The sequence below is a fragment of the Epinephelus moara genome, chromosome 24 (assembly GCF_006386435.1).
Source record: "Epinephelus moara isolate mb chromosome 24, YSFRI_EMoa_1.0, whole genome shotgun sequence".
NCBI lineage: Eukaryota > Metazoa > Chordata > Actinopteri > Perciformes > Serranidae > Epinephelus > Epinephelus moara.
The window spans coordinates 27,662,213-27,687,417 of NC_065529.1; the positions used below are offsets into that span (position 1 = coordinate 27,662,213).

Consider the following 25,205-nt stretch of genomic DNA (forward strand, 5'->3'; position numbering starts at 1 on the left):
AAGAGCTGGTATACTGTTTATTTAATCTTAGCGTTTGCCTCATTTTTCCTTTAAATGAAATCTTTCCAAGTGATTCATCATGGTTCCCAGTTAAAGTTGTGCAACAGTGAAATCATCGAGGCGTCTCTGCAGGGCTGACTCAGCAGGCATGAGCCAGCAGTCCAGTGTCGGGTGAGAGACGATACTGTAGTCAACAGCATTGGACCTACAAAGGAAAGACATAAATAGTCATGTATCTTTGTATAATACAAGTAGATTAGCTCTCGAAGACAGCTTTATTTTTTAGACCAACTGATATGTACCTGGTAACGTCAGTCTCCTGGTCTTTGATCTTAAGTTTTGTTGAAGGAGTTTGTTGCACCTCCTCATACACTGCGGGCTTCAGAGCTGGACACACAGTGGACAAACAATAAAGCAATGACACTGAACAGCTGGCACTTAAATAGACACAGCACACATTTTTGTTTCTTTTAATTGATTATTTTTCCATCAATCACTACAGTGCAAACAATGATTGAATATATTGTTAAATCATACAAACAAACTCAGCCTTTTCACCCACCTAAAATTCCTTCAGTGTTGTTGTCCGATGGCTGCTGTCTTACAACTGGCCAGAGGAATTCTGTACCATCCTTCACATGGATTAAGATGACTATTCGTGTGTCTCCAGCTGTAACATCTATTTCCTTGTCCCGCCTAATCACTGTCAAACTAGAAAAATATGGAACATGTATTCATTTTCATTAGGACTCTTTTGCACTTAGTTTAAAAGCAAAAGTTTCACATTTGAGGAAATATGTTGTTTCTCTTTCTTGCAGTGAGTTTAGAGAAGAAAGGATGTACAGTTAATATGCAGCTACAGCCAGCTGCTGAGTACCTTAGCTTTGCATTAAGACTGGAAACAGGAGAACAGCTTGGCCCTGTCCAAAGGTAACAAATCCAATACAATCGTACACCTTCTGAATTCACATTTCTGTCTTTCATTGAGCTAAAAGCCCTCACACACCAAGCTGACAGTTGGCCGTCGGTCAAAGTTGGGCTGTTGGTGAGCATCTGCTGCCCACGTCGCTGCAGTGTGTTCTGCACTGTTGCCCCTCATTGGCCTCCATCAAATTTTTTTGTGGCAAATTTAATATATTAATATAATTGGCGTTGGTGACAGCAAAGCCCATTGGTGAATGAAATCATCCTGATTGGCAGTTCAGAGAGTCTGTACATATCACTGAGTATTATGATTCTTGCCATCACAATGCAAACAGTCACCTTGCAGCTGTGATATGATCCTGTCCAGTGTGGCGTGTCAATGTCTGTCCCTCGCGTACAGTGATTTCATTGGTGTCAACCTCAACTTGCAGGTCAGCCTTGAAGTGGATGACAATCTTTTTGAAGCCTCCGTACGCCACTGAATCAAGCTCACCATTCACAGACAGCTCTGATACAGAAGAGAACAAATGCGACTCAGCACCACATTTACACAGTACAAATGCACAGATCCTTTACTTGTAAAGTACCAGCTCAACAATGTAAAAAAGTAGTCTATTACAAGTAAAAGTCCATCATTCAAAATCCCACTTAAAGGTTCAGTGTGTGGAATTTAGGGGGATATATCAGCAGAAACTGGATCTGTTTTCTTTGGTGTATAATCACCTGAAAATAAGAATTGTGTGTTTGTTATTGTAGAGTGAGTCATTTATATCTATGCTGGGACTCGTCAGCCACTTTAGTTAGCAGCTCCTCCGCGAAGAGCAGTGTTTGAAAAACACATTTTCTATTGTGAAACTGCTTTAGTCTGTGATTTTTTTTAATTGTTTTTTTTAGTTCAGTTCTAGGGACTTCTACTGCGGGGGCATAGTTTTTAGTTTTGTAACAATTAATAAAGAAATGGACAACGTGCGGATGTAACGTTGTGAGAAAGTGCTATGCCCTGCATCTTTTATCAGAGCGCTCCGCCTTTTTTGTGCGCTTTGAGTTGAAAATCACTGAACTTGTCAGAAAGTTGCTGGTGATGCCACTGACACTTTTTTTTAGCCAGGCTACTGTCTAACTATCACAACGAAGACAGTAAAGCCCTTTTTGGAAGCAGATTGGCTGGCGGACACTGGTTGTTGCTGGTGAGTGTTGTGCTTTCATCACTGTTCACTTTATACAACCTGATCTCATTCTGAAGTCATCGAAATCTGGCGCTTGGGCAGTGACTTGCGGCATCAGACACTGACGAAAAAAGCCATCCTTTATCGTTGACATGATACGCTGCCAGTTGCGGTTTTAGTTTAACGGCACTTGGCTGCATCAGAAATGGGCGGGACAAGAACGAAAGTTAAGGCGGCAAAGTCCTAGTAGGGTGGGTGGGATTGGTGGTGGATGGGTCCAACAAACACCAACTTTTTCCTAAGACAGTGGTGTTTACATCCCATAAGATTATAAAGCCAAACCCTGTTCTTTTTCTCCTAAGCCTAACCTAACCACATGCGATACTTGTTGGAGGAAAAAAAACATCAATTCACATTATTGTACTGATGTAGTGTGTTTATTTTGAAGCAGACTGTATGTAAACGGTAAATTTCCTGTCAAAACTGAAGTATAGTTCGAAAGAATACAATGCATGTAACAGAGCGTCAACAACTGACGCACTCAGGGTACCTTGCACGTCATATCTGGACGTGGAAAGCCTTTGACTAAACGTCAATATGTGACGAGGTCGGCGTGAGAATGTGTTGCTTTGTAAGCTTGTTTTTTGACTGTGTAGTCAACTTTCTGTTAATGTAGATTAACATTAGCTTCCTAGCTAATGTTGGTATCAGGATATTGTTGTCACAGAAAATTACATATGCGGAGCACTTTATTTTAAATAAAGCACTGGGAGTGCTTCTTTTATGAAGCGCTCCCAGTGCCCTGCCACCAGTCTTCTGCTGAAGAAAATCGTTTTGTGAACACAGGCCCTAAGCACATGCACATACATATTTATTCAGTGTCTTTACCAGTTTTAACCACCTGGTCCGTTTGTTTTTGAGAGGAGGAGACCTCTGTGGATAATCTGTCTCCTGGAAAAAACCTCCTGAACAATGAACACTGAAGGAATTCTAACCGGGAGAAGTTTCAATTGGTTGCAATCTTCAGTCCTTACCACTAGATGTCCCTAAATCCCCCTACATTGCACACTCTGGACCTTTAAGTAAAACAGAAGTGTTATCAGCAAATTGTACTCAAAGAATTGCTAAGTTATTTTCCACCACTGCAAACTAGGGAATAATTATGGGTTGATGCACACTATGTAACGGACACAAGGAGGCACAGGGGTTTATTAACGAGCCTGTTAAAGGAATTTAAGGAAAACAGGAATAGCACAAAGAGGAACATTACTGACCTGTGCTGGGATGATGAAGTAGTTTAAGGCGAACGTCTCCAGTGACATCAAAGCACAGTGGAAGAGACATATTCTCAGTTTTTATCAAAAACCTGTGAGAAAGAGGAGCTACAGAGGAACACAGAGTCACACAGCTGAAGGAAACACTCATCCTGAAAATGACTCTTACTCTCAACTCCATTTAAGATGTACATTTAAAAGGTAAAAGCAATGAATAACATCTATTAGATACTCTACCATTAGCTGTTACGGCTTGTACAACCAAGGTAGCTCTCGTTGTCATGAGGACAGGAGCAGCACCCGTATCAATAGACATAATACCTGTAAATACATTCACACAAGTCAGTTAAATACATGTATATTACAAAGCATTGGAGGATATTGCATTAATGGACAGCATGTTCTCACACCCAACCTCAGCCTCAGAACAAACCACTGAATACACATGTTGTTCTAATCCTCACAAATATTATAATAATGGCATTTTATTTATAATAATGTTTACATATTATACATTATAATTACTGCCAAGCTGTTCTTAATTTATTTTGTATCAAATGTATTTTAAGTAAGGACCAATAGGTCACTCCTTCTTGCTGATCTACAGACATTTCTAAAATTTGAATTGCTTTTGTACATGTAGATAACATCTAGCATCTGTTTTTCATCTTTGTGGCTGTGATTCAAAAATTTCCAGGAGTAAAAAAGTTAATAAAATTATTGTATTATTGATAAATAAACTGTGTATGATGACTGTGTACAGATGTGCAGCTGTCTAATGATGAAACAATGAAATTATGATACAGTTAATTTACTTGAAATAATTACGATTTGTATATTAGCTTGCAGCCTCCTCCACCCTCAGTTTGTCTGGTCAGTTCTTTTTCTACATAATAAAAACAACACATTGTACTATGAAAAATGCAAAGATTTACTCAAGAGAAATGTATGCTATATGCTGTGGGCTACTTACAGAATAAATTATTTTATATTAGTAATTAATCGATAGTGATCCTGTCATGTCAGAACAGTGGAGATGTGTTTTGTTGTACTTACGTTGTGTCCGATGTCTATTCCTTCGTCCTGTTAATAAGAAAAAGATGAAACCACAAAATTACGATGCAGTTGTTAATGTACGTTGAAATACTTATAAATTGTAACTCAGCTTTCACACTCCCTTCACCCACAGTTTTTCTGTTCAGTTCTTCTTCTTTTTTTTAAACAATGAAAGCAGCACATTGAAAAATGCAAAGATTTACTTGTGAAAAATGTATGTTAAATGCCGTAGGCCAGTGAAACTCAACTTATGGTGCCGAGTGACAAGCTGACCATTTTCTGATTTAAAGAAGCAACAGACAGCATTTTTGCCTATATATATCATTATGAAAATAATGTGGGTTGCACAGGGTAGTATACACAGTAAAATCAGACTATCCGCATTTACATAGGTTAGTTAGTGGCTTTGCAATAAGCTTCTGCCACCGGGGGCGAATTTTCGCGGAAAAAATCTGCTTTACGGCAGGAAATGCGTCATGTATTGCCAAACTGGTCGGTCAGCCAATCAGGGACTGGAGCTGGTCCTTATGAGGAACTGGCCGGGGCATGAGATAGTTGAGTCAGGAGCACAATGGCAGACGGACAAAGTTTGGGGATAAGTGAAAAATGGCCTCCCAAAAGAAAACGAGCTAATCTGTCTGAGGAGGCGAGGATGCACAAAAAGGAGAGTGATAATAGAAGAGGAAAAACAAGAGTAAACCTCAGTCAGGCGTTCAAGAGATGGAGGGAGCTCCGTGACCAAAGAGGCTTCAAAACCGGTGTCCAGCTAGCTTTCTTTCTAATGGATCAGTAAGTAACACGGCTAAATGTTAGCTAGCCGAGAGAGGACTGTACTGTACTGGCTGCTAGTTAATTCCTAGCTGGCCAGCATCGCAAATCGCTGCAACCAGGGACCGAGTAGCGAGTGTTGGTCGGCTGACATCCTCGTTGCCATTCTACTGCATCCCTTGGACAGTGATTAGAGGTATACTGGTGGCTTTACAGCCTACATTTTATTGATTATCTCTGATCCCCACGGTCAATTTGGTCTTTGCGACAGTGCGAGCAACACCGCTGACGCTTTGGTACTTTGAATGTACAGAATGTACTAAGGTGACAGATTACATAAAAGGATCAACTGGCAAATGTCATTACGCTAAAGTGGCCCCCGTGCAAAGTAAGTTGAGTATCCTGGCTGTAGGCCATGTAGAAAATACATTATTTTAGGTGGTAATCAGTAGTGTATCTGTCATGTCAGAACAATGCAGATGTATCTGTGTCCTACCTGGTTTAAGTAATGCTGTTGAAAAGAAAAGATGAAACTATGAAATTATTATACAGTTGTTAATTTACTTTGAAATACTAATAAATGGTGAATTAGCTTGCACCCTCCGTCAGTTTTAAATATACTGTATATAGTATGGAGATCAGGATTCTCTTTCATCTCAGGATTGGACTTAGTGATGACACTGATGATAATGTGAGTTACAGTTGCTTTATTTATGACAGGCTGGACTGTCTCACACAGACCTGAAGAAATGCTCTGTCTCACACAGGCTCTGCCCCATACTGGACTCTTTGGGTAATGCTACTCCTCCAATCATGAGCACGCGTTCACACACACATAAGATCTGAATAAACTAACTGGCCAATTAGGATGTGCCTACCTGAACATGTGTGGACCCTACAGTATATGAGGAGGTGGGTCTCTTCTGTTTCCAGTACTTCAGGGTCCCGCAGGAGGTCACCACCAACATCTCTGCATCGGGACTTCCCCCTGGTAATGACCATTGACGCGGGACATATTGAGCTCTCGCTGCCTCCCCTGCTCCCACCCAAGTCAGTGAGCCGTCTGCATGAGAGGTTTTACAGCCTGGTTCGCCCAGCTCAGGCAGCTTTTGTCTTGCTCCCTCTTCCAGACATCTGGCACTGTCTTGAGGTGTCCTGAGAGCCCCTGTTTTTATTTTATTTTATTTTATTTTTTTAATATACTTTCGGGGTTGGTGCTTTGCTCAGGGGCACCTTGACAGTGCCCAGGAGGTGAACTGGCACCTCTCCAGCTACCAGTCCACGCTCCATATTTGGTCCGGATCCATATTTGGTCCGGACGGGGACTTGAACAGGCGACCCTCCAGTTCCCAACCCAAGTCCCTATGGTCTGAGCTACTGCAGGTTTGGTCGATTTTTTCAGGGTGCAGAGTCGCACAGAAATATCTTATCCCTTCTTATAAAGAAGTAGGCGGGCTACAGCAACTAACCTTTAGCCAGTCAGGATCAGTGTGGGTGAGTCTATAGCCCCTTTTACACTGCCAGATTTTCCGCGAATGTTGGGCCGTTTTGCAGGCAAGCTGCAAGCATTTAGACACACAGAGCTGGATTGGTGAGTTGATCCGAGGTGCCCAATTTCCCGCCTCGTAGGGTAGTCAAATTGGCTGAACCCTTTTAGTTTAAACAGACCGAGGCGGCCTTCCGCAACGGGAGGAGCTGTCGATGACGCCGCACGTGTGAACCACTGGCGGTGGATAAACAGGAAACAGCTGATAGCGGGAATTAGCGAGCAGCTAGTAGCAAGAGGGAAACGCAAACCTGACAGACACTGTAAAGATGAGCAACTGAGGAGACAAGGAATATCGCACCCTCCTTGCCCTCACAAACGAAGAGGCCATTAACCGTCAGATGATGGGAAAGGTGAGGAATGGGCCGACTTATGAGAGAACTGCCGAAGGACTGACCAGCTATGGCTTCCCTCCCACGTCACTGTTTACATCATACACTGAGCAACACGTTTTTTACTTGCTCACGCCCACATTGCCCCGAAAAAGGCGCATTCTGTATAAACAAAAGTAGGTAGGCGGCATTTTGCCGCACTCCCTGATTTTGTTTTTATGCTGCCAATGCTGAAAGAAGACTGAATTTTGCTTTCCTGCAAATTTGCACAATTCCTGTTTAAAAAGGGCTTATGTAATGCCGCGACAGGACATTTATTCATCAGGCTCCACTCATGGTGCCCAAAGAGTCCTGTAGAGAGCGGAGACTATGTAAAATAGAAAGAAGGTTACAATATTGTAACCCTAGTTCTATTAGCACAGGCAGAGCCTTCTATCAAGGGGCCATGTCGCTCCTACACCGCTTACTGAAAAGAGTGTAGGATGTTTACTACTGTGGCGTCCACATGTATTCAGGTAGAGACGTCCTGATTGGCTGGCTACATTTATTCAGATCTCAGTGTGAACATGTGGTCATGATTGAAGGAGAAGTATTATCCAAGAGTCCAGTCAAGGGCTCTGCCTGTGCTAATAGAACTGGGGTTACAATATTGTAACCTTCGTTATCACCCCAACATTTCAGGGTGCAGCCTACAGCAACCCTGGCAGACAGGGATTTTGATTTTGTCAGTGTAATTATTAACTTTCTGTGCAGATATGAATACATACAGACACATACAGGTTATACACGCTGCATGTGTCCCGTATTCTGCTGACTATTTGTAAAATAAATTATATCACAAATTAATTAATAGTGTATCTGTCATGTCAGAACGGTGCAGATGTGTACTTTGGTACCTACAGGTTAGGAGATGTTCTTCATCATACTGTCCTGTTAAAAGGACAAAGACAATAACATGAAATTACAGTACAGTTGTTAATTTACTTTGTACATTAACTTGCACTCTACTCCACCCTCAGTTTATAATATAAATAGTTTATTTTTCTGCGAAGACTTACTCATGAGAGAATATATGCTATAAAAAACATGTTATAAATAAATCAGTAGTGTATCTGTCATGCAGCTGTGTACTCATGTACCAGCAGTTCGTCTTACAATCCGTATCACGGTCTGTTGTTAAAAGCGAAAAAAATGATAACTCAGTTTATAATATAAATAATGCATTGTTCTGTGGGGATTTACTTTTGAGAGAGAATGTATGCTATTATGTCAAATTCATTATATTACAAATCGATCATGTCAGTATAGTTCAGATGTGCTCCTATGTCTTACCTGCTTTACCAGCTTGTCCTGTTAAAAAGAAAAAGATAAATAGAATTGACATAGTTATTTATTCACTTCACAATACTCATGATGTTGACAAATTAACTTGTATTGGTGAAAATGTAAATGTCATGTAAATGTTTTCATATCCAGGACCATCATTAATGTCTGTCAATAGTCTAAATGACATATTTAATTGCAAACTGTGAATTAAAAACAGATGAATTTATCATTGCGTTAATCAAATAGTTATTCCCATATTATTGGGAATTAATTATTTGTTTCTTAACATCATTTCTGAATGTAAATTTTATGTCCAGTGCCACACCCACACTTAAAATTTGATTTATAAACACAAGTGTTGCCCATAGACTGTAGACTCTACAGTTCTTATTAAAGTTGGAGTAGGCAGAGGTCTGGAACAGGCATAAAAACAAACAAAAATGGCAGAATATGAAAGCACACCCTTCTCCTGTAGCTCCCCTCTTCGACCTAAGCCCCTCCCACCGGATTACCGAAGCACACGCTTCATACAGTAACCCAGTGTTTCCCATACACTGAGGTCATGTTAACATGAAAAACAATCTGCTGAAAATGGAATCTTTTCTCATTTTCGTTTTGAAAAAGTTCAGCATTAAAATGACAATGTTTTGATAACAATCGCCTTGCACACAGATCCGCAAAAATGATCAAAAACGCTGTAGAACACATGCCAGGCCAGTAGTTGGCAGTGTGACTTTGTAATGAAACAACACACGCCTGCACTCGTGCTTCCTTCTACAGAGTGGTGATGTATAAACAAACAAAATGGCAACCGCACAAATGTTTGTCTGGACAGACGATGAGGTGGAGTTGCTACGGTAAATCTACACTTTGCTGGAAAAGCGTTGATAATTTTGATAGGGTGAGCAGCACAAACAGAGCTCACGAGTCCGCCATTTTTGTTGTGATGGTCGACTTTCGTGCGCATGCGTAGTGACCGAAACCGTCATGTGCGAAAAGTCTCAGTTTTCAGAGGAACTGCGTTTTGCAAGTTTACATGACAACAAAGACGGTGCTGTTTCCAAAAAACTGCGCTCTGGAAACAGTTTTAAAAACGATGCATTTTCAGGCACCCAAAACGTCGCTTTCATGTAAACAATCAGCCAAAGTACAACTAAAGTTTACAGTTTACAGTTGAAATCATTGTTGTATAAACAGGACCTTCATTGCACAGTTGTGTGGGGCTTGTTTACTTGGCCCCTCCTCACCCTGCAAAGACCTAACCACAAAGAGACAAGAATCAGCTAACAAGCCACTGTGCGGTCCCTCTGCCTCACTCCCCGCTGCTGTCGACTGCTTTGCTTGGAGGACACTGGGCAGCCGTTCTGGAGACCAACCTTCAGTCAGCGGCTGTTGCAGCTTGAACTAGGCCAGTGCAAACCCCCTGGCGCTGAATGTCACAGCGGGCTGATGCTGGCTCTGACCTGTGTAATGGCGGCAATAGATGGCTGATCCGGTAGGAAGACAGGCCTTACCTGCCTATTCTCATTCTCAGGTCAGCAAATATTGACACTTTGACACACCCCTCGAGAAATGCCCTCTCTCTGATATGACCTGTGATTTGTCAAAGTCTGGCGCCACAGCCTAGATTCTCTAAAGCCTGAAAACGGAGCCAAGCGGAGGTACAGAAGTCTGTTTTCCTCTCAGTCCACTTGAATTACAGCGCGCTCAAAGCTTATTGTCTGTGTATGCTATTATGTCAAATTCACTATATGACAAATCGATCATGTCAGTATAGTTCAGATGTGCTCCTATGTCTTACCTAGTATACCAGTTCGTGCTGTTAAAAAGAAAAAGATAAAAAGAATTGACATAGTTATTTATTCACTTCATAATACTCATGATGTTGACAAATGAACTTGTATCATGTCAGTGTTTTCAAATTCAGGACCATCATTAATGTCTTACGTTTTGGAAGTGCTAAAAGGAAAAGGAAAAAGATGAAGTTACAATATACAGGTGTTAATATACTTTGTAGATTAACTTACACCCTACTCCACCCCCAGTTTTTAACATAAATAATGCATAGCTCTGTCAGGATGTACTCATGTGAGAGAATGTGTAATGCAAGTTAAATTCTGTTTTTTAATATTAAAACATTAATTTCTGATAGAAGTGCAGGCATTGTACAACACTTATGAAATGAATGAAAGCATTTATGCTACAAAAAAATGTCATGATCTCCCCTGATCTCTTAGAGTTTCCTGTTTTATTTTGTTACTCACATCTCCTCTTGTTTCTGAGCACTTCACTTCCTGCCCTCGTGTTCTCCCGTCGGTTTTGATTTTCTGCCCCGTCCTGATTAGCTTCACCTGTCCCTCACTAGTCCTGCAGTGTACTCACCTGTTCTCACTTCCCCAATTAATGTCTTTCTACATGTACTTGCCCACTTCCTTTGTTCTTTGTTAGATCATCTGAGGCCTGTACTATGAAGCAGGATTTGGAGTTAGCGAGGTAACTTCGGGGTTAACTCTGGGTTTTCAGTACCACAAAGCTGGTTTTCTTTTTACCGGGATAAATCACTGTTGTAACTTATGCTAAGCAGCTAACCTGCTCACAGCCTGTCAACATCCCGACCTCTGACCAATCAGATCACTGAAGAAAAAAGTATCCATGGACAAAAGTCCGCAGTCTCAGGTAAAAAGAGGAGCCTATACTGTATATTATTTAAGGTCAGAAGAATCATTTCATTGTTCCAGGGCTCTATTTCCACTGGTTTTAAAACAAAGCTTCAAACAAACGGAGAGATCGTTTACAACACTAAACACATGATTTTAGCAGGATTTTAATTTATGTTAACTTTACTTAAGTCTGCATGGACAATGCTGCTACTTTAACACTCAACGCTCAAAAATAACATTAGACACATGTGTGATGAGAACGAGGATAAAGCAGATATTCTATGAGTAAAATAATCCACACACTGTTAATTGGCTCCTGTTATTATAAATGCCACATTTCAGTCAGACAGACCTCATCAGTCATCAACTACTTTTCCACCCTTTACTTCAGCAGCAGAAACAGTCTGGCATCACGTTTTATGTGACATGTTTGGAGCAGTTTCATCATCGTCCAACTAAACAGTAAAAAAATACTCTGTACTAATGTCACACAGGCCCATAGCTCTGTGATACCTCAGGGCTGCCAACTTTTGACTTCAGCTTGGAGTGAGATTTGTTCCGGGAAGGCCTTATGAACCAACTCCCAGAGAAAACATGTAATTTAAAACAAATTTCCTGTATTTCTACACCACCTAACCTCTTGGACTAAGACAAGAAAGAGCAACCATGTATAATGTTAACCAAAAATGTAAAATTATATTACTAGATTTCAGCATTGAGGTAGTTACATACATAATCCAGACTAAAATCCATGGCCCCGAGTGTCTGTCGCTAGTGCGCATCTTAATGTGTCGGGGAGTGAGGTTTTACGCACAGCACTGTACCTGCTGGCTGCCGCTACACATAGGCATGCCAACCTAAAAACCTATTATTTGGAATCGTGAGAAAGCGACAGAGACACAGAGCATTCCCGTAACCATAGTAACTCACTCGCTCCTGCCTGTGTGTGCACGGTATGAGAGGAGAGGAAGAGACGCTGACTGAGATTACTCGGAGCAGCATGCATGGGAATAAATTACAATATAATAGATATCTGTATATTTCTTGCTTTCCCCCTGATGACCTGAATAACACGGTGCTGCTGCTGCGTTTTGCTGCTCTGTCTTGTCTGTCCGTGCGCTGTCATTATCCTCTTTTCACGCCACGACGTTATCAGTTATGAATTTAGTTTTCACTGCGTGAGAAAATGGACATGTGGCGTGAGAGCGTGTGAAAAGTGTCAGTTGCGTGAGTCTCACGGTCAATGCGTGAGAGTTGGCAGCTGGTGATACCTGCATGTAATTTAAGTCTTGGCTGATGGTGAATTTTTGGATTGAGTTTTCAATGTTTCTACATTTCTGTTATAAGATTACAGATTGTTGTTTACATCCCACGCCACTGACATTTTATTGTCTCACAGTCGCAGACACTTTCGGTACTGTTTCATCGCGGAAATCCCGGGGGGACGGGGGGACATGACTCCCCCTTCAGTAAAGCTGTACCCCCCTAGAATCATTTGAGACACAATTAATAATTTTTGAACAATGCAGTAGTATTTATTGAAAGCACAATGTAAGCGGTGCTCATTATAATCGTGCAATAATGTGCTATTTAAATCTTAAAAGATTTAGTCCCCCCCTCCCATTCCTAGTAGTGGTATATCCCATACTCTTTCCAACAGGCGGGGCTGCTTGGCAGCAGTAGCAGCGTGTGGCTGGAACCGCTACCCACATCGCGCATCGCAGAGTAAGATGTACACTCACACAGACACAGTTTAACTTACACAAGTTACAACACATCCCATTTACTGTTACAACAAGCCCAAGGCCCAGGCTGATAATATAAACTGTCTGCAACATTTCTCCTGCATTGTTCAAAAGCCTACTCAATTACGAGTGCTGCTAAGCTAAAAGCTAATGATTAAGCTCAGAGTTTAGTGATAGAGAGGACAGGAGAGAAAGAAGAGGGAGACGACAGGACAAGAGCAGTCAGTGGCGGAGCAATGGGTACCTGTCTGTAGGCTCTCCACCTGTCAGTGAGACAAACATGAAAGACGTGCAGACGAGGAGCGGTCATTACGCGCGACTATTACGCACGGTTGTGAGGTGCGCAGCGGCAGATCTCACAGCACACTGTTTATAAACCAGTTTACCAGTTTAATTGCGGGAAATGTTTAGTTTTAGTTTTAGTTTAGTTAGTATAGACATTCACTCTGCCTGTTGGAGAGATAGAGAGAAGATTAAAGCGTCAAATTGCGGTAAAAGATGCTGTATAAAAGACAGGCTACAACTTTTATTCCTTGTCCCCCCCTGGAATTATTCTCTAAAATTTTACTGTTTATTGCCCCCCCCCACTAAGAAATGGGATTTTTGCCCCTGTATGAAGTAGTCTACTTCATTCATGGTTCTAATGATGCCTCTTTCACATGAATGCGCTCGTGGCTGAATAGGAAAACCCAGAGTTGACTGAACTAGCTGACAACCAGCTTTGTAGTACCGGTTATTCAGGCAGCTAATGTTAGGGTTAATCAAACCAGATAGTAAAAATATATCCTGTGCAAGTTGAACTGGCTTCATAGTACAGGCCTCTGCTCATGATACCTTGTGGTTTTCCTGCTGATTGTTCCTGCCTGTACAATATAATATGAATTCATCAGTAGTGTATCTGTCATGTCAGAGGTGGTGCAGATGTGTACTTATGGACCTGAAGTTCGTCTTACCATCGATGTCAGGGTCTGTTGTTAAAAGGGAAAAAAGATGATAACAATGAAATTACAATACAATTACAATTTACTTTGTAGATTTACTTGCACCCTACTCCACCCTCTATCTATCTATCTATCTATCTATCTATCTATCTATCTATCTATCTATCTATCTATCTATCTATCCTTTGATATACAGTATATTGATATACATTCATTTATTTATGTATTGATCTATGTTTTTTTACTTAGTAGTGTGTATGTACCCAGTAGGCCTATAATCATTTAACTTATACATATATTGTGTGTTGAGTATTATGGCCACTGTACACAAGTTCAAGAACTCAGCAGTAACCTTCAGAATTGAGACTAAACTAATTGGTTATTTATTTTCCCATTTCGAACGGTGGTGCCCCGAGTTGGATTTAATGCAAGTTACTTTCTGTTATTTAATATTTAACTTTCATTTCCAATAGAAGCACATGCATTCTACAACACTTAAACATAAATCAGATTATTTATGCTACAAATTAATAACCACAATCTTAATTTTCAGTTTTTTTGTTTGCATTGTTGAGCAAAGAATGAGAGGATTTACTCATGAGAGAGGATGCACGCTGCATGTGTCCTGTATTCTGTTGACTATTTGTAAGATATATTATATCACATATTAATCAATAGCGTATCTGTCATGTCAGAACGGTGCAGACGTGTACTTCGGTACCTACAGATTGGGTAAAGTTGTCTACTGTAGAGTCCTGTGAAACGGACAAAGATGATAAAATGAAATTACAGTACAGTTGTCAATTTACTTTGTACATTAACTTGCACCCTACTCCACCCTCCGTTTATAATATAAATAATGCATAGCTCTGTGGAGATTTAATTATGAGAGGAAATGTTTGCCATGTATTCAACACATTATATTATAAATTAACCAATAGTGAGGCTGTCATGTCAGTATAGTTCAGATGTGTACCAATGTCTTACCTGGCATAACAGGTGCTGTTCAAAAGAAAAAGATAACAAAAATAATTAGCATGGTTATTTATTCACTTCACAATACTCATGATGTTGACAAATTAACTTGTATTGGTGAAAAATTGAATGACATGTCAATGTTTTCAAATCCAGGACCATCATTAGTTTCTATCAACAGTCTACCATTGCTGCACGACACTTAAGTATTAGAAATGAATGTTTACATTAACTAAATGACATATTTAATTGCAAACTGTGAATTAAAAACAGATTAATTCATCGTTAATCAAATAGTTTCATTATCGGGAATTATTGTTTGTTTCTTAACATTATTTCTAAAACGTTAATTTTAATAAATGTTTGCTATGTATAAAATACATTAAATTATAAATTAACCAATGGTGTGGCTGTCATGTCAGTATTCAGATGTGTACCTATGTCTTACCTGGCATAACATGTGGTGCTGTTAAAAAGAAAAACATAACAAAAATAATTATTTATTGTTGGTTATTGCAAAGTTACAATACTCATGATGTTGACAAATGAACTTGTATTGGTGAAAATGTAAATGTCATGTCAATGTTTTCATATCCAGGACCATCATTAATGTCTGTCAATAGTCTAAATGACATATTTAATTGCAAACTGTGAATTAAAAACAGATGAATTTATCATTGCGTTAATCAAATAGTTTTATTATTGGGAATTAATTAATTGTTTCTAAACATCATTTCTAAATGTAAATTTTATGTCCAGTGCCACACCCACACTTGATTTGATTTATAAAAACAAGTGTTGCCCATAGACTGTAGACTCTACGGTTCTTATTAAAGTTGGAGTAGGCAGAGGTCTGGAACAGGCATAAAAACAAACAAAATGGCAGAATATGAAAACACGCCCTTCTCCTGTGGCTCCCCTCTTCGACCTAAGCCCCTCCCACCAGATTACCGAAGCACGCGCTTCATAGAGTAACCCAGTGTTTCCCATACACTGAGGCCATGTTAACACGAAAAACAGTCCGCTGAAAATGGAATCTTTTCTCATTTTCGAAAAAAGTTCAGCATTAAAACAACAATGTTTTGATAACAATCGCCTTGCACACAGATCCGCAAAAATGATCAAAAACGCTGTAGTACACATGCCAGGCCAGTAGTTGGCGGTGTGACTTTGTAATGAAACAACACACGCCTGCACTCGTGCTTCCTTCTACAGAGCAAGGCTATTCAAGAGAAGGCTGAGACACGGGGTCAAACATGGGGGGATTGCACATGGGCAGTGTAACTTGAGCTGCGATGCTGGAGGGTGACAGCAGGGGCGCTGGATAAAAAGCGCAGGATCCGCTCAGGCGATCAAGGAGTGCGGTCTGCTTGGACTTTTGGACTGCGGCTGCCTGAAGTTGTTGGAATTGCATCTCTGTCATTCTCACCCACAACGCAGGCCACCAGTGACAGTCCAGTAATAAGCTGTGAAAATGACATGCATGCACATCCCCCTTATTCCGCGGTCTCACGCCATCTACTGAGCCTTTGAGGAAGTGCAGACCAGATTTTACTGCGCATGTGCAGTCCCCCCATGTTTGACCCCGTGTCTCAGCCTTCTTTTGAATAGCCTTGCTACAGAGTGGTGATGTATAAACAAACAAAATGGCAAACGCACAAATGTTTGTCTGGACAGACGATGAGGTGGAGTTGCTACGGTAAATCTACACTTTGCTGGAGAAGCGTTGATAATTTCGATAGGGTGAGCAGCACAAACAGAGCTCACGAGTCCGCCATTTTTGTTGTGATGGTTGACTTTCGTGTGCATGCCTAGTGACCGGAACCGTACTGTGTGAAAAGTCTCAGTTTTCAGAGGAACTGCATTTTGCAAGTTTACTTGACAACAAAGACGGTGCTGTTTTCAAAAAAACTGCACTCTGGAACCAGTTTTAAAAACGATGCATTTTCAGGCACCCAAAACATCGCTTTCATGTAAACAATCAGCCAAAGTGCAACTAAAGTTTACAGTTTACAGTTGAAATCATTGTTGTATAAACAGGACCTTATTTATTCAATTTTACTTCATTGCACAGTTGTGTGGGGCTCGTTTACTTGGCCTCTCCTCACCCTGCAAAGACCTAATCACAAAGAGACAAGAATCAGCTAACAAGCCACAGTGCGGTCCCTCTGCCTCACTCCCCGCTGCCTACCTAAGCTTTAAATGCAATAAATTGAGCATAGCATTAGCTCAGGCAAGACATGATGTCAAGCTCAGCTCACATCCCAGCTACATCAGCTGATCTCAAACAGCCCAATCAACTGATGGAGCAACTGATTGATGGAAGGGAGTCAGTTGATAGATCACATGATTCCTTTCTTTGCAACTATTGGCAAATCTCATTCAAGGCGCCCTATTTAAACTGCTCTGGCCTGCCTACTGTTGCTGCTTCCTCTGCAAGCTGCTTTGCAACCTGCCTCCACCCCAGCTCCTCCTTTTCATGCTGTGTCTGACTTATCAATGTCATTTCTGTTTGTCATTGATGCTGCTCTGTTCTGTTCCTGGGGGGTCTTTGCTGCTGGTCTCCCTGCCATAGGCTTTTCATGTAGGCACATGGAAGGGCAGAGAGGTATGCTCTCTCCGCCTCATGCTTTCCACGTAGGCGCATGGAAGAGGCTTTCTGCGCAGGCCTGAGGAAAGGCAGAGAGGCCCCAGAACAGAGCAATACCGCCAAATATAATACTGCAAATGGAAATAAAGTTTTCTTTGACTTAAGTGTTCCTGACTGAACTGTATTTGTACGATGTGATTACACCGCCTGTTATCGTCTTTCCTGGAATAATAGCTGCCCTGATAAGAGAGAAATGTTGACACCTGATTCTGCATTGTATTTATTTTGTTCACATGTGTGTTGCTTACCAGAAAGATATGTCATGGATCGATGATGCGTTACACGGGGCTGTGCCTGTGAGGTTTCACCTTCCTTGGGTTTATGGAGCACGTCTGTGGTCTCCCCCTGAGGCTTGGTGACAACCATGGATGTGAGGGGCGTCACAAAGCTGTACTTCAGTGACAGCTCCAAGGCCTCTTTCGTTACATTCTCCTTCTCAGGTCCAGATAACAGCAGCCTGTTTCACAAATTGTGTACATACACTGTCACTGTCATTTTCATCGTGAGGAAATACCCCAACATCTATGCCAGTCAAGCCTATGCTGGTAAACGCCTTATGCTATGATGATAACAACTGTTATTCATTCAAAGTATTTGTGGTAAATAATAAGAAATATGCTGATGATCACCTGCTTTATGTTAATAAGAATAACACAATAAGAAAGAGAAAAGGTGGTCGCCATCATACTCACTCTTTTTCCAGAAGCTGTTTGACTGTGAGGTAGGCCCAAACCCTCTGAATGCGGTTGTTAGACACTGTTCCAGTGGACTCCACGGTGGCATTTGTCTCAGAAAACATTAGCCTTCCCCTCCCCTGTCATAGGTCAAATTAATTTATATGTGCAGGGGCTTTCACAAACCTTTCAGGAGATTATGTGCAGCGTGCAGCGATCTTTACCGAAATGGCCACAACTTGTGGAGTGAAGGTCTCAACGTCGTTGTTAGTGATCTGACCGGCCACCACGATCTCAGAGCCGTTATAATACTGGGTGAAGTTAGTCTGGGTGAGATTAGTCCCACCTAAATAGATCATTGTCACATCTGTCAACAGGGGAGTGGCCACCTCTTCATAGAATCCCTGTTGACACACAGTATGGACACTGCATGAATGCTTAATCTCTCCACAGCCAACCATGGATCTGTTTTATCTGTGGAAATGTAGAGTATGCCACATATTGTGAGCAAGTGATTTCAGGTACCTTGAGCTGTAAATCAGCGTCTGAGTCTTCATAAATCCGTCGTGCCACACCATTGTTCTGCAGCGACATCTTCTCAAGGAACTCAAAATTGACATCAAAACCAAATCCAAGACAGTAGAGTGGGAATTTGTTTGCAATAGCTCCTCTGACATTTGACTGGATTATTTCAATATTCGTCACCCCTGCAAAGATACAAGTTTAAAAAGACACATTACATTCATTTCTTGAAGTATTTGTGCATGTGTTTGTGTGGATGTGTGTTTTATTGTAACCTGAGGTTGGGTCTCCATCAGTGAGAAGTATAAGGATAGACGCTGAACCTTCTCTTGGGTGTGCATTCAGTATACTTGCTCCTTCCAACACTGCTTTGTTAATGTCTGTGCCTGAAATGAAATGAAACAAATGTTTAATTTCTGCCATTTCTGAAATGTTGTCATCCCTTCATAAAATATGAATGAAAAACCTTACCTCCTCTGTCTCTAATATCCCGTGCAAATGTCTTGGCACTTTCCAGGTTTTTCTTGTTGGCTTGAACAAGTTCTTGTTTCCAGTGATTAATCGAGTTAGCAAAAGTAATTAGACCAAAATAGTCCTCGTCTGCCAGGTCGTTCAAGATGTGGAGTAAGGCTATTCGGGTCTGGGCAAAAACATCATTCACACATATGAACTTTTATCCACAAAAAGTCACCATGAAATATTATTTGTTTGACATGTCCTCAAATTGTGTATTAAATAAAGTTTTCTGTGAAGTGAATCATAGACAGTTGAATGTCATAAACTAAAAAAACTCCAGTTCTACAGCTGTAATCTGTCACAAACACACACTCTTAAAATAACCTACCTGTTGTATTTTTCTGCCGTGCATTGAGCCACTTCGATCAATAACGAAGACTACATTTTTTGGTATGCGGGTAAGACTAGATGGAGCAAAGTGATGAACAAAGTACCCATCTGAAGTCTTGGGGGAGAAAGAAGAAGTTTGATAGGTTAAAAAAGATTGTTGAAAAGACGGGAGAAGATAAAAATATCCACTTAAGTAATATAGTAATTTTTTAAAACGCTAATTAGCACTCAGAATCAACAGTCTTCCAGGAAATGGACTCTCACTGTACCTTGATGTCTCCCAGTGAGGTGTCCCTGTTGACATCATAAGTGATAACCAGATCTCCATTCATACCCTGCTCTCCACAGCTGTCACACGTTTTCTGTTGAGCCTCTGTCGGGTAGAAATACACCCACGCCTGGAAACAGGACGAATCAGGTTACAGACTCGTAATAGGCATGAAAGTTGATGAAGACATTCTATCAGTCAAAAAGATCATTTTCATTAAAATTGATTCGTTTCAACTTCATTGTCTCTGCACAGTGTTGTGAAAGATGGATGGATGGACAGACGGACGGAGGGACGGAGGGACGGATGGACGGACGGACAGCACCCAGTAGCTTATTACACAATGCATACAAAAACACAGATATGCAGTTGAGCACTACCGGTACAATAAAATGCAGTGTAACGTCAAACCAGAAAGTGAAAACTGCAAAAGTGCACACAGATATACTGTATATAAAAATGAGTGGATGATACAAATGCCTATCATACACCAGAAGACTTGTTTATGTGTTTTTTGTGTGTCTGAAACAATGCAGCCACTGTACACAAGTCAGGAACTCGGCACCAACTTTCAGAATGGAGACTGAATTTAGAATTTTTCTCTTTTCGAAGAATGGTACCCTGAGGTGGATTTATAAATCCATCCATCCATTTTCATCCGCTTATCTGGGGCCGGGTTGTGGGGGCAGCAGGCCAAGGAAAGCACCCCAGACGTCCCTCTCCCCAGCAACGATTTCCAGCTCCTCCTGGGGGACCCCAAGGCGTTCCCAGGCCAGATGAGATATGTAATCCTTCCAGCATGTTCTGGGTCTGCCCCGGGGCCTCCTACCAGAGGGACGTGCCCGGAACACCTCCAACAGGAGGCGCCCAGAGAGCATCCTGATCAGATGCCTGAATCACTTCAACTGACCCCTTTCAACGTAAAGGAGCAGCGGCTCTACTCCGAGCTCCCTCTGGATGGCAGAGCTCCTTACCCTATCTCTAAGGCTGAGCCCAGCCACCCCACGGAGGAAACTCATTTTGGCCGCTTGTATCCGCGATCTCATTCTTTCTGTCACTACCCATGACACCCATGGATGGCTTCATCACACTGTGACCTCCAGCATGCACTGGGGCGGTTTGCAGCCAAGTGTGAAGCCGTCAGGATGAGAGTCAGCACCTCCAAACCTGAGGCCATGATCCTCTGCCACAAACCGGTGGATTGCCCCCTCCAGGTTGGGGGAGAGTTATTGCCTCAAGCAAGGGAGTTCAAGTATCTCAGGGTCTTGTTCACGAGTGAGGGTAGAATGGAGCGTGAGATGGAATTATAAATGTGGCTATTTAATATAAAACATATTTTTTCTGATAGCCAGAGTTGAGTGCAATCACTTTCCTTCATCATCTTTGCACCAATTTATCAATGTAAAGAGATGTGCACAAGGACGAGCAATAAGCCAGAATGCAGTATGGCCAGTGATATTATGACTCCATGAGACATAGTGTAGTTAAACACTTTGGGCAGAATAAGAAGCAGCTAAATTGAAAAGAGAATTCTGAATCACAGCATGCTGTACCTGTTTGTCTGCATGTGTCTTGGTGATGGCATTAGCCAGAGATTTTGTGCTTAGTCCTCCTTTAACCTCGATGAAATTGATGCCGGCTTGCTCATTAATGTGCACATCAACCTGCCAATGAGAATAAGTTAAATAAAAGAGAAGTTCTGACCATGAAGACGTTTTCACACTGGTATTGTTTTCCTGAATAGATACCGATAAGAAAAACGCACCTTGAAGTCTTTGACAGGCTGCATGGGTTGAGCGTGGATTTGCAGCTTGTACTTGCCGAGCCTGCGTTTCAGCAGTTCCTCATATGTGAGCTCAAACGTGACCTTTTTGTGAGCAGCCACGTTCACGGAGGTCTTAAATTCCTCGAGGGTCCTCCCTACAGAACTGCAAGAGAGACGATAATCATTGCAGTAAAGCATTGGTTTCCTGGTGACCCCTTAAAATGAAACAATACCTACTTTTTGTGTATTCATGACCCCTCATTGCTAGAGGTTTGAAAGCAAACTTAAACATTTGAGAAAAGTTAGAAAAAAATGGTCATATGATGTGTTTTCTTTTCCTCCTTCCTCATCTCGAAGGACACATGTACCTGACAATCCCAGCGCTTTGGCCTCGGGACACAGCCTCAGTGTACTGCTGCTGAGCTGTCTCTTTACCTTTCACAACACCATCGTACACTTGGCCATCTATAAACCTGAAGGAGATCAAGGAAAAGTCTTGGTTTATATGCATACTCCTGAGTAGCCCATGATTTATATTCATTCTTCTTTAAAATTCTTAATGTGCAAATACTGGTAAATATTCGTCTTTGCTTTACACACATTCTGAATTTACTGATGAAGGCGTTCTTGGGAATCCGGACTTGGAATTCTATTTCCTTTGACTCATCCATTCGATTGGCCACGCGGCTCGTGATAACAGTGGTTGCATAACGACTGCTCACTGTGGAGTTGATGTGAAAGCTGTAGATGTCCCAGTTGTCCTGAACAAATACAGGAAGAGGCACATTTCACAATAAAATAAATGGCTTTGTTGATGTCGCTGGCTGACGACCAGCTGACCAAAGATCAGTTGATGGTCAATAACTAAGTGCAGGTGGGTGGCATCAGTGAAATCTCATTGCTCTAACTGCAGAAACACCCCATTCTCGTTATTGCTTTATCCACTGGTGGAATGTAACTCAGTATATTTACTAAATACTGTACTTAAGTACAAATATGCTTGTTCTTTACTTGAGTTTTCCTTTTTTCTGCAGCATTATACTTCTACTGTACTACATCTCATCAGCAAATTTTGTAATTTTTTTCACTCCACTTCATTTGTCTGACAGCTTTAGTTACTTTACAAAAATTGAATGTGAACTTTTGTGATAAATGAAAGGATGACATGTTTTTCATGGGCTGAGAAAATTCTTCTACATCTTAAGCTCACAAAACTCTTTATAGACCCTCTTGGATCAGCTGAAAACAGGGCTGGTTTTTCTGACACCATGAGAAGTTGATTCATTAGAGATACATAGATCTCACAGGACAGTGACACTGCAAACATATGATGATCATAGAGAATATAGTGCATTGCTGTAGATTAAACTACCCAACAGTATATAAAGTAGTTCAAATTAGCAGCACCTTACACATCTATGCAGTAAAATGCAACATGCACATTAATACAGCAGTAATGTTGATCCGGAAACAAAACTAAACCACTGACAGGGATGTTTTTTTACTGCACAATGAATGAGTACTTTCCCAACGAAAAAGAAAATTTCTTGTTTGTCCAGCCTATTTCTCCTGGACTTAACTGAGCTCAATATAACATTAATATGAGATGTTGGTGAAGATTCTCAGTCATCCAGGTCATGGTCATCTTACGTGCTATATCACAGACAACTGGACTTGCTTGAGTTTCTTGAAGATGTCTTGCTTCTCATCCAAAAGGCTTTTTCAGTTCTTCTTCAGTTTGAATTGAAGAAGAACTGAAGAAGCCTCTTGGATGAGAGACAAGACATCTTCAAGAAACTCAAGCAAGTCCAGTTGTCTGTGATATAGCACTTAAGATTAATATGAGATTTTGACCATTTTGTCATACTTTTTAAATTCAGCTCCTGAGAAATATTCATCTTGTCCCATGCCTGGTCCTAATTCGAGATCTTAAAATACTCTTCCTCGTCTGTCACTGCAGTAATCTTTATTTGTCTGAAATAATAATTTCTTGAAATAAAAGTAAGATTCAAAAATAATATAATAATTACGTCATATAAAGCCTTAAAAGGTGTATAAATTTGTCTCTCATCAATAATCAAATTCAAGTCTCAAGTCTGTGTGTGTCTTTCATCTGAGAACTCCTGTGAGCACAGCATAAGAACTCCTGCTGATTTTTTTGTTTGGTCCATATTTCCTCCTGTGGAGGGTTGTGTGTATGTTTAGGGGGAGGGGGGTGTTTGGATAAACAGACCATGATTGAGTAATATCCAAAAAGAAGCTGATTTACAGGAAAAAAAGACTGTTGTCTTCCTCTGGGTTTAGTTTACTTGAAGTATATTTTGCTAATAATAACACTTGCATACTTTTACTTTACTGAGGTTTTTAACGCAGCACTTTTTTTTCAGTGTGGTATTCGTACTTTTATTGAAGTAAATGATATGGATATTTCCTCCACCGCTGATGTTTGTTTTCACATACAACAATCAACAGAGGCAAAACAACAAAACATATGTGATTTTAAATCAGTGGTCGCAGGTAGATAGTGGGCTGATAGTGTTTATATGCGTGTTTGAAATGTATAATAGAGGTTATTGCTCAGATTTTGGTGTAAGTGTGACAAAATGATCTCAATGTCATGCACTCTCCCAACAGTCTTTAAGGTGAACTACGCCCATTTTCAAAATGAATACATGTAATTTCTAGGATCTAACACAGTCCAAAAATATTAGTAAAAATGAACAACTCTGTCCCAAATCCAAAAACTACAGTGCTAAAACTCAAATTTGCAATGTCATAAGATATAAAGTCTAGAGCTGCTCCATAGATAATAAGGACAGATGTTTTAGATGGCACTGAGAGCACCCAGGGGAGTATATGGGCACATTTTCTGTTTCAGAAATAAAAACACTACAATAGAATAAAAAAGAAAAACATTCTGTGTATCCACAAAATCAAGCTCCCATTTATTGTCTATGAGGCAGCTCCAGACCTTATACTTTTCTGACATCACAAGTTGAGACTTGTTTCTCTGGTTTCTGGCTCTGAGAGAGAGTGACTCATGTTCACAAATATTGATTGAACTTTGGAAATCATCCTAAAATGTAATCATTAACATCATGGGGATCAGCTTTTTGTGCTCAAAAGGGAGTTAAGTCCACCCAGTGTGACTGTGTAAAAAGATTTATAGCCCAACAACATGAATAATACATGTTCACACAGGCAACAACATGTTTTCGTCACTTAAAACAACATTGCATTATCATTATATTTCCCTGGAGTTTTACCATAACCTAACTTAAATAGATATACTCGATAGATTCCGTTGTCTTGCAGTGTGGTGGTCTGTCCTTTTGGTTTTGTCTTACCTTGTTTGGTAGTGTGGTAACCAAAGCCAGGAGCAGCCCAAACAGGGTGATTTGCACCAGAGATCTCTCCATGATGGATGGCACTCTGGTTGGAGTCAGGCAGCTGAAACAGTCTTTTTATACTCAGACAGACAAGAAAAACATTAATGTGTGTGTAATGTTTGGTTCTTTTTTAGAGAAAATTTTCTCTGTCGTCTGTTTGAACAACTCACTAGCATGCACGCCCACACACAAAAAGATGTTCCCGCCTACTGTCCTTCTCTGCATATTAACAGGAATCACACACATAGCAAACAGAAATCGCCGTGACAGGTTGAAAAAGCAGACATTTTTCGGAAATTCAAGTGCTTATCTGAGCTTTACTTTTATCGAGTGTCCAGCCTGCCCACTCTGCGAGGAATTTGTTACACGGAAAGTTTG

General features: G+C 40.9%; 1 protein-coding gene across 1 annotated transcript; it reads right to left on the reverse strand.

Moving 5' to 3' along the window:
* LOC126386391 (inter-alpha-trypsin inhibitor heavy chain H3-like) lies at positions 1 to 24,989 on the reverse strand. The gene is made up of 29 exons (XM_050038699.1): positions 24,786 to 24,989; positions 22,039 to 22,199; positions 21,807 to 21,911; positions 21,439 to 21,601; positions 21,227 to 21,337; positions 19,675 to 19,803; positions 19,404 to 19,520; positions 19,031 to 19,199; positions 18,835 to 18,945; positions 18,563 to 18,744; positions 18,262 to 18,441; positions 18,056 to 18,177; positions 17,612 to 17,820; positions 15,162 to 15,179; positions 14,726 to 14,740; positions 14,464 to 14,493; positions 13,751 to 13,765; positions 10,340 to 10,351; positions 10,194 to 10,211; positions 8,399 to 8,416; positions 7,967 to 7,996; positions 5,685 to 5,699; positions 4,421 to 4,447; positions 3,602 to 3,685; positions 3,365 to 3,472; positions 1,264 to 1,432; positions 563 to 711; positions 303 to 387; positions 1 to 205 (listed from the first exon to the last, which is right to left on the reverse strand). Exons 1-29 carry the CDS (start codon positions 24,855 to 24,857, stop codon positions 91 to 93), a joined length of 2,739 nt encoding a protein of 912 aa, XP_049894656.1. The 5' UTR covers positions 24,858 to 24,989; the 3' UTR covers positions 1 to 90.
* Positions 24,990 to 25,205: the final 216 nt, after the last annotated feature.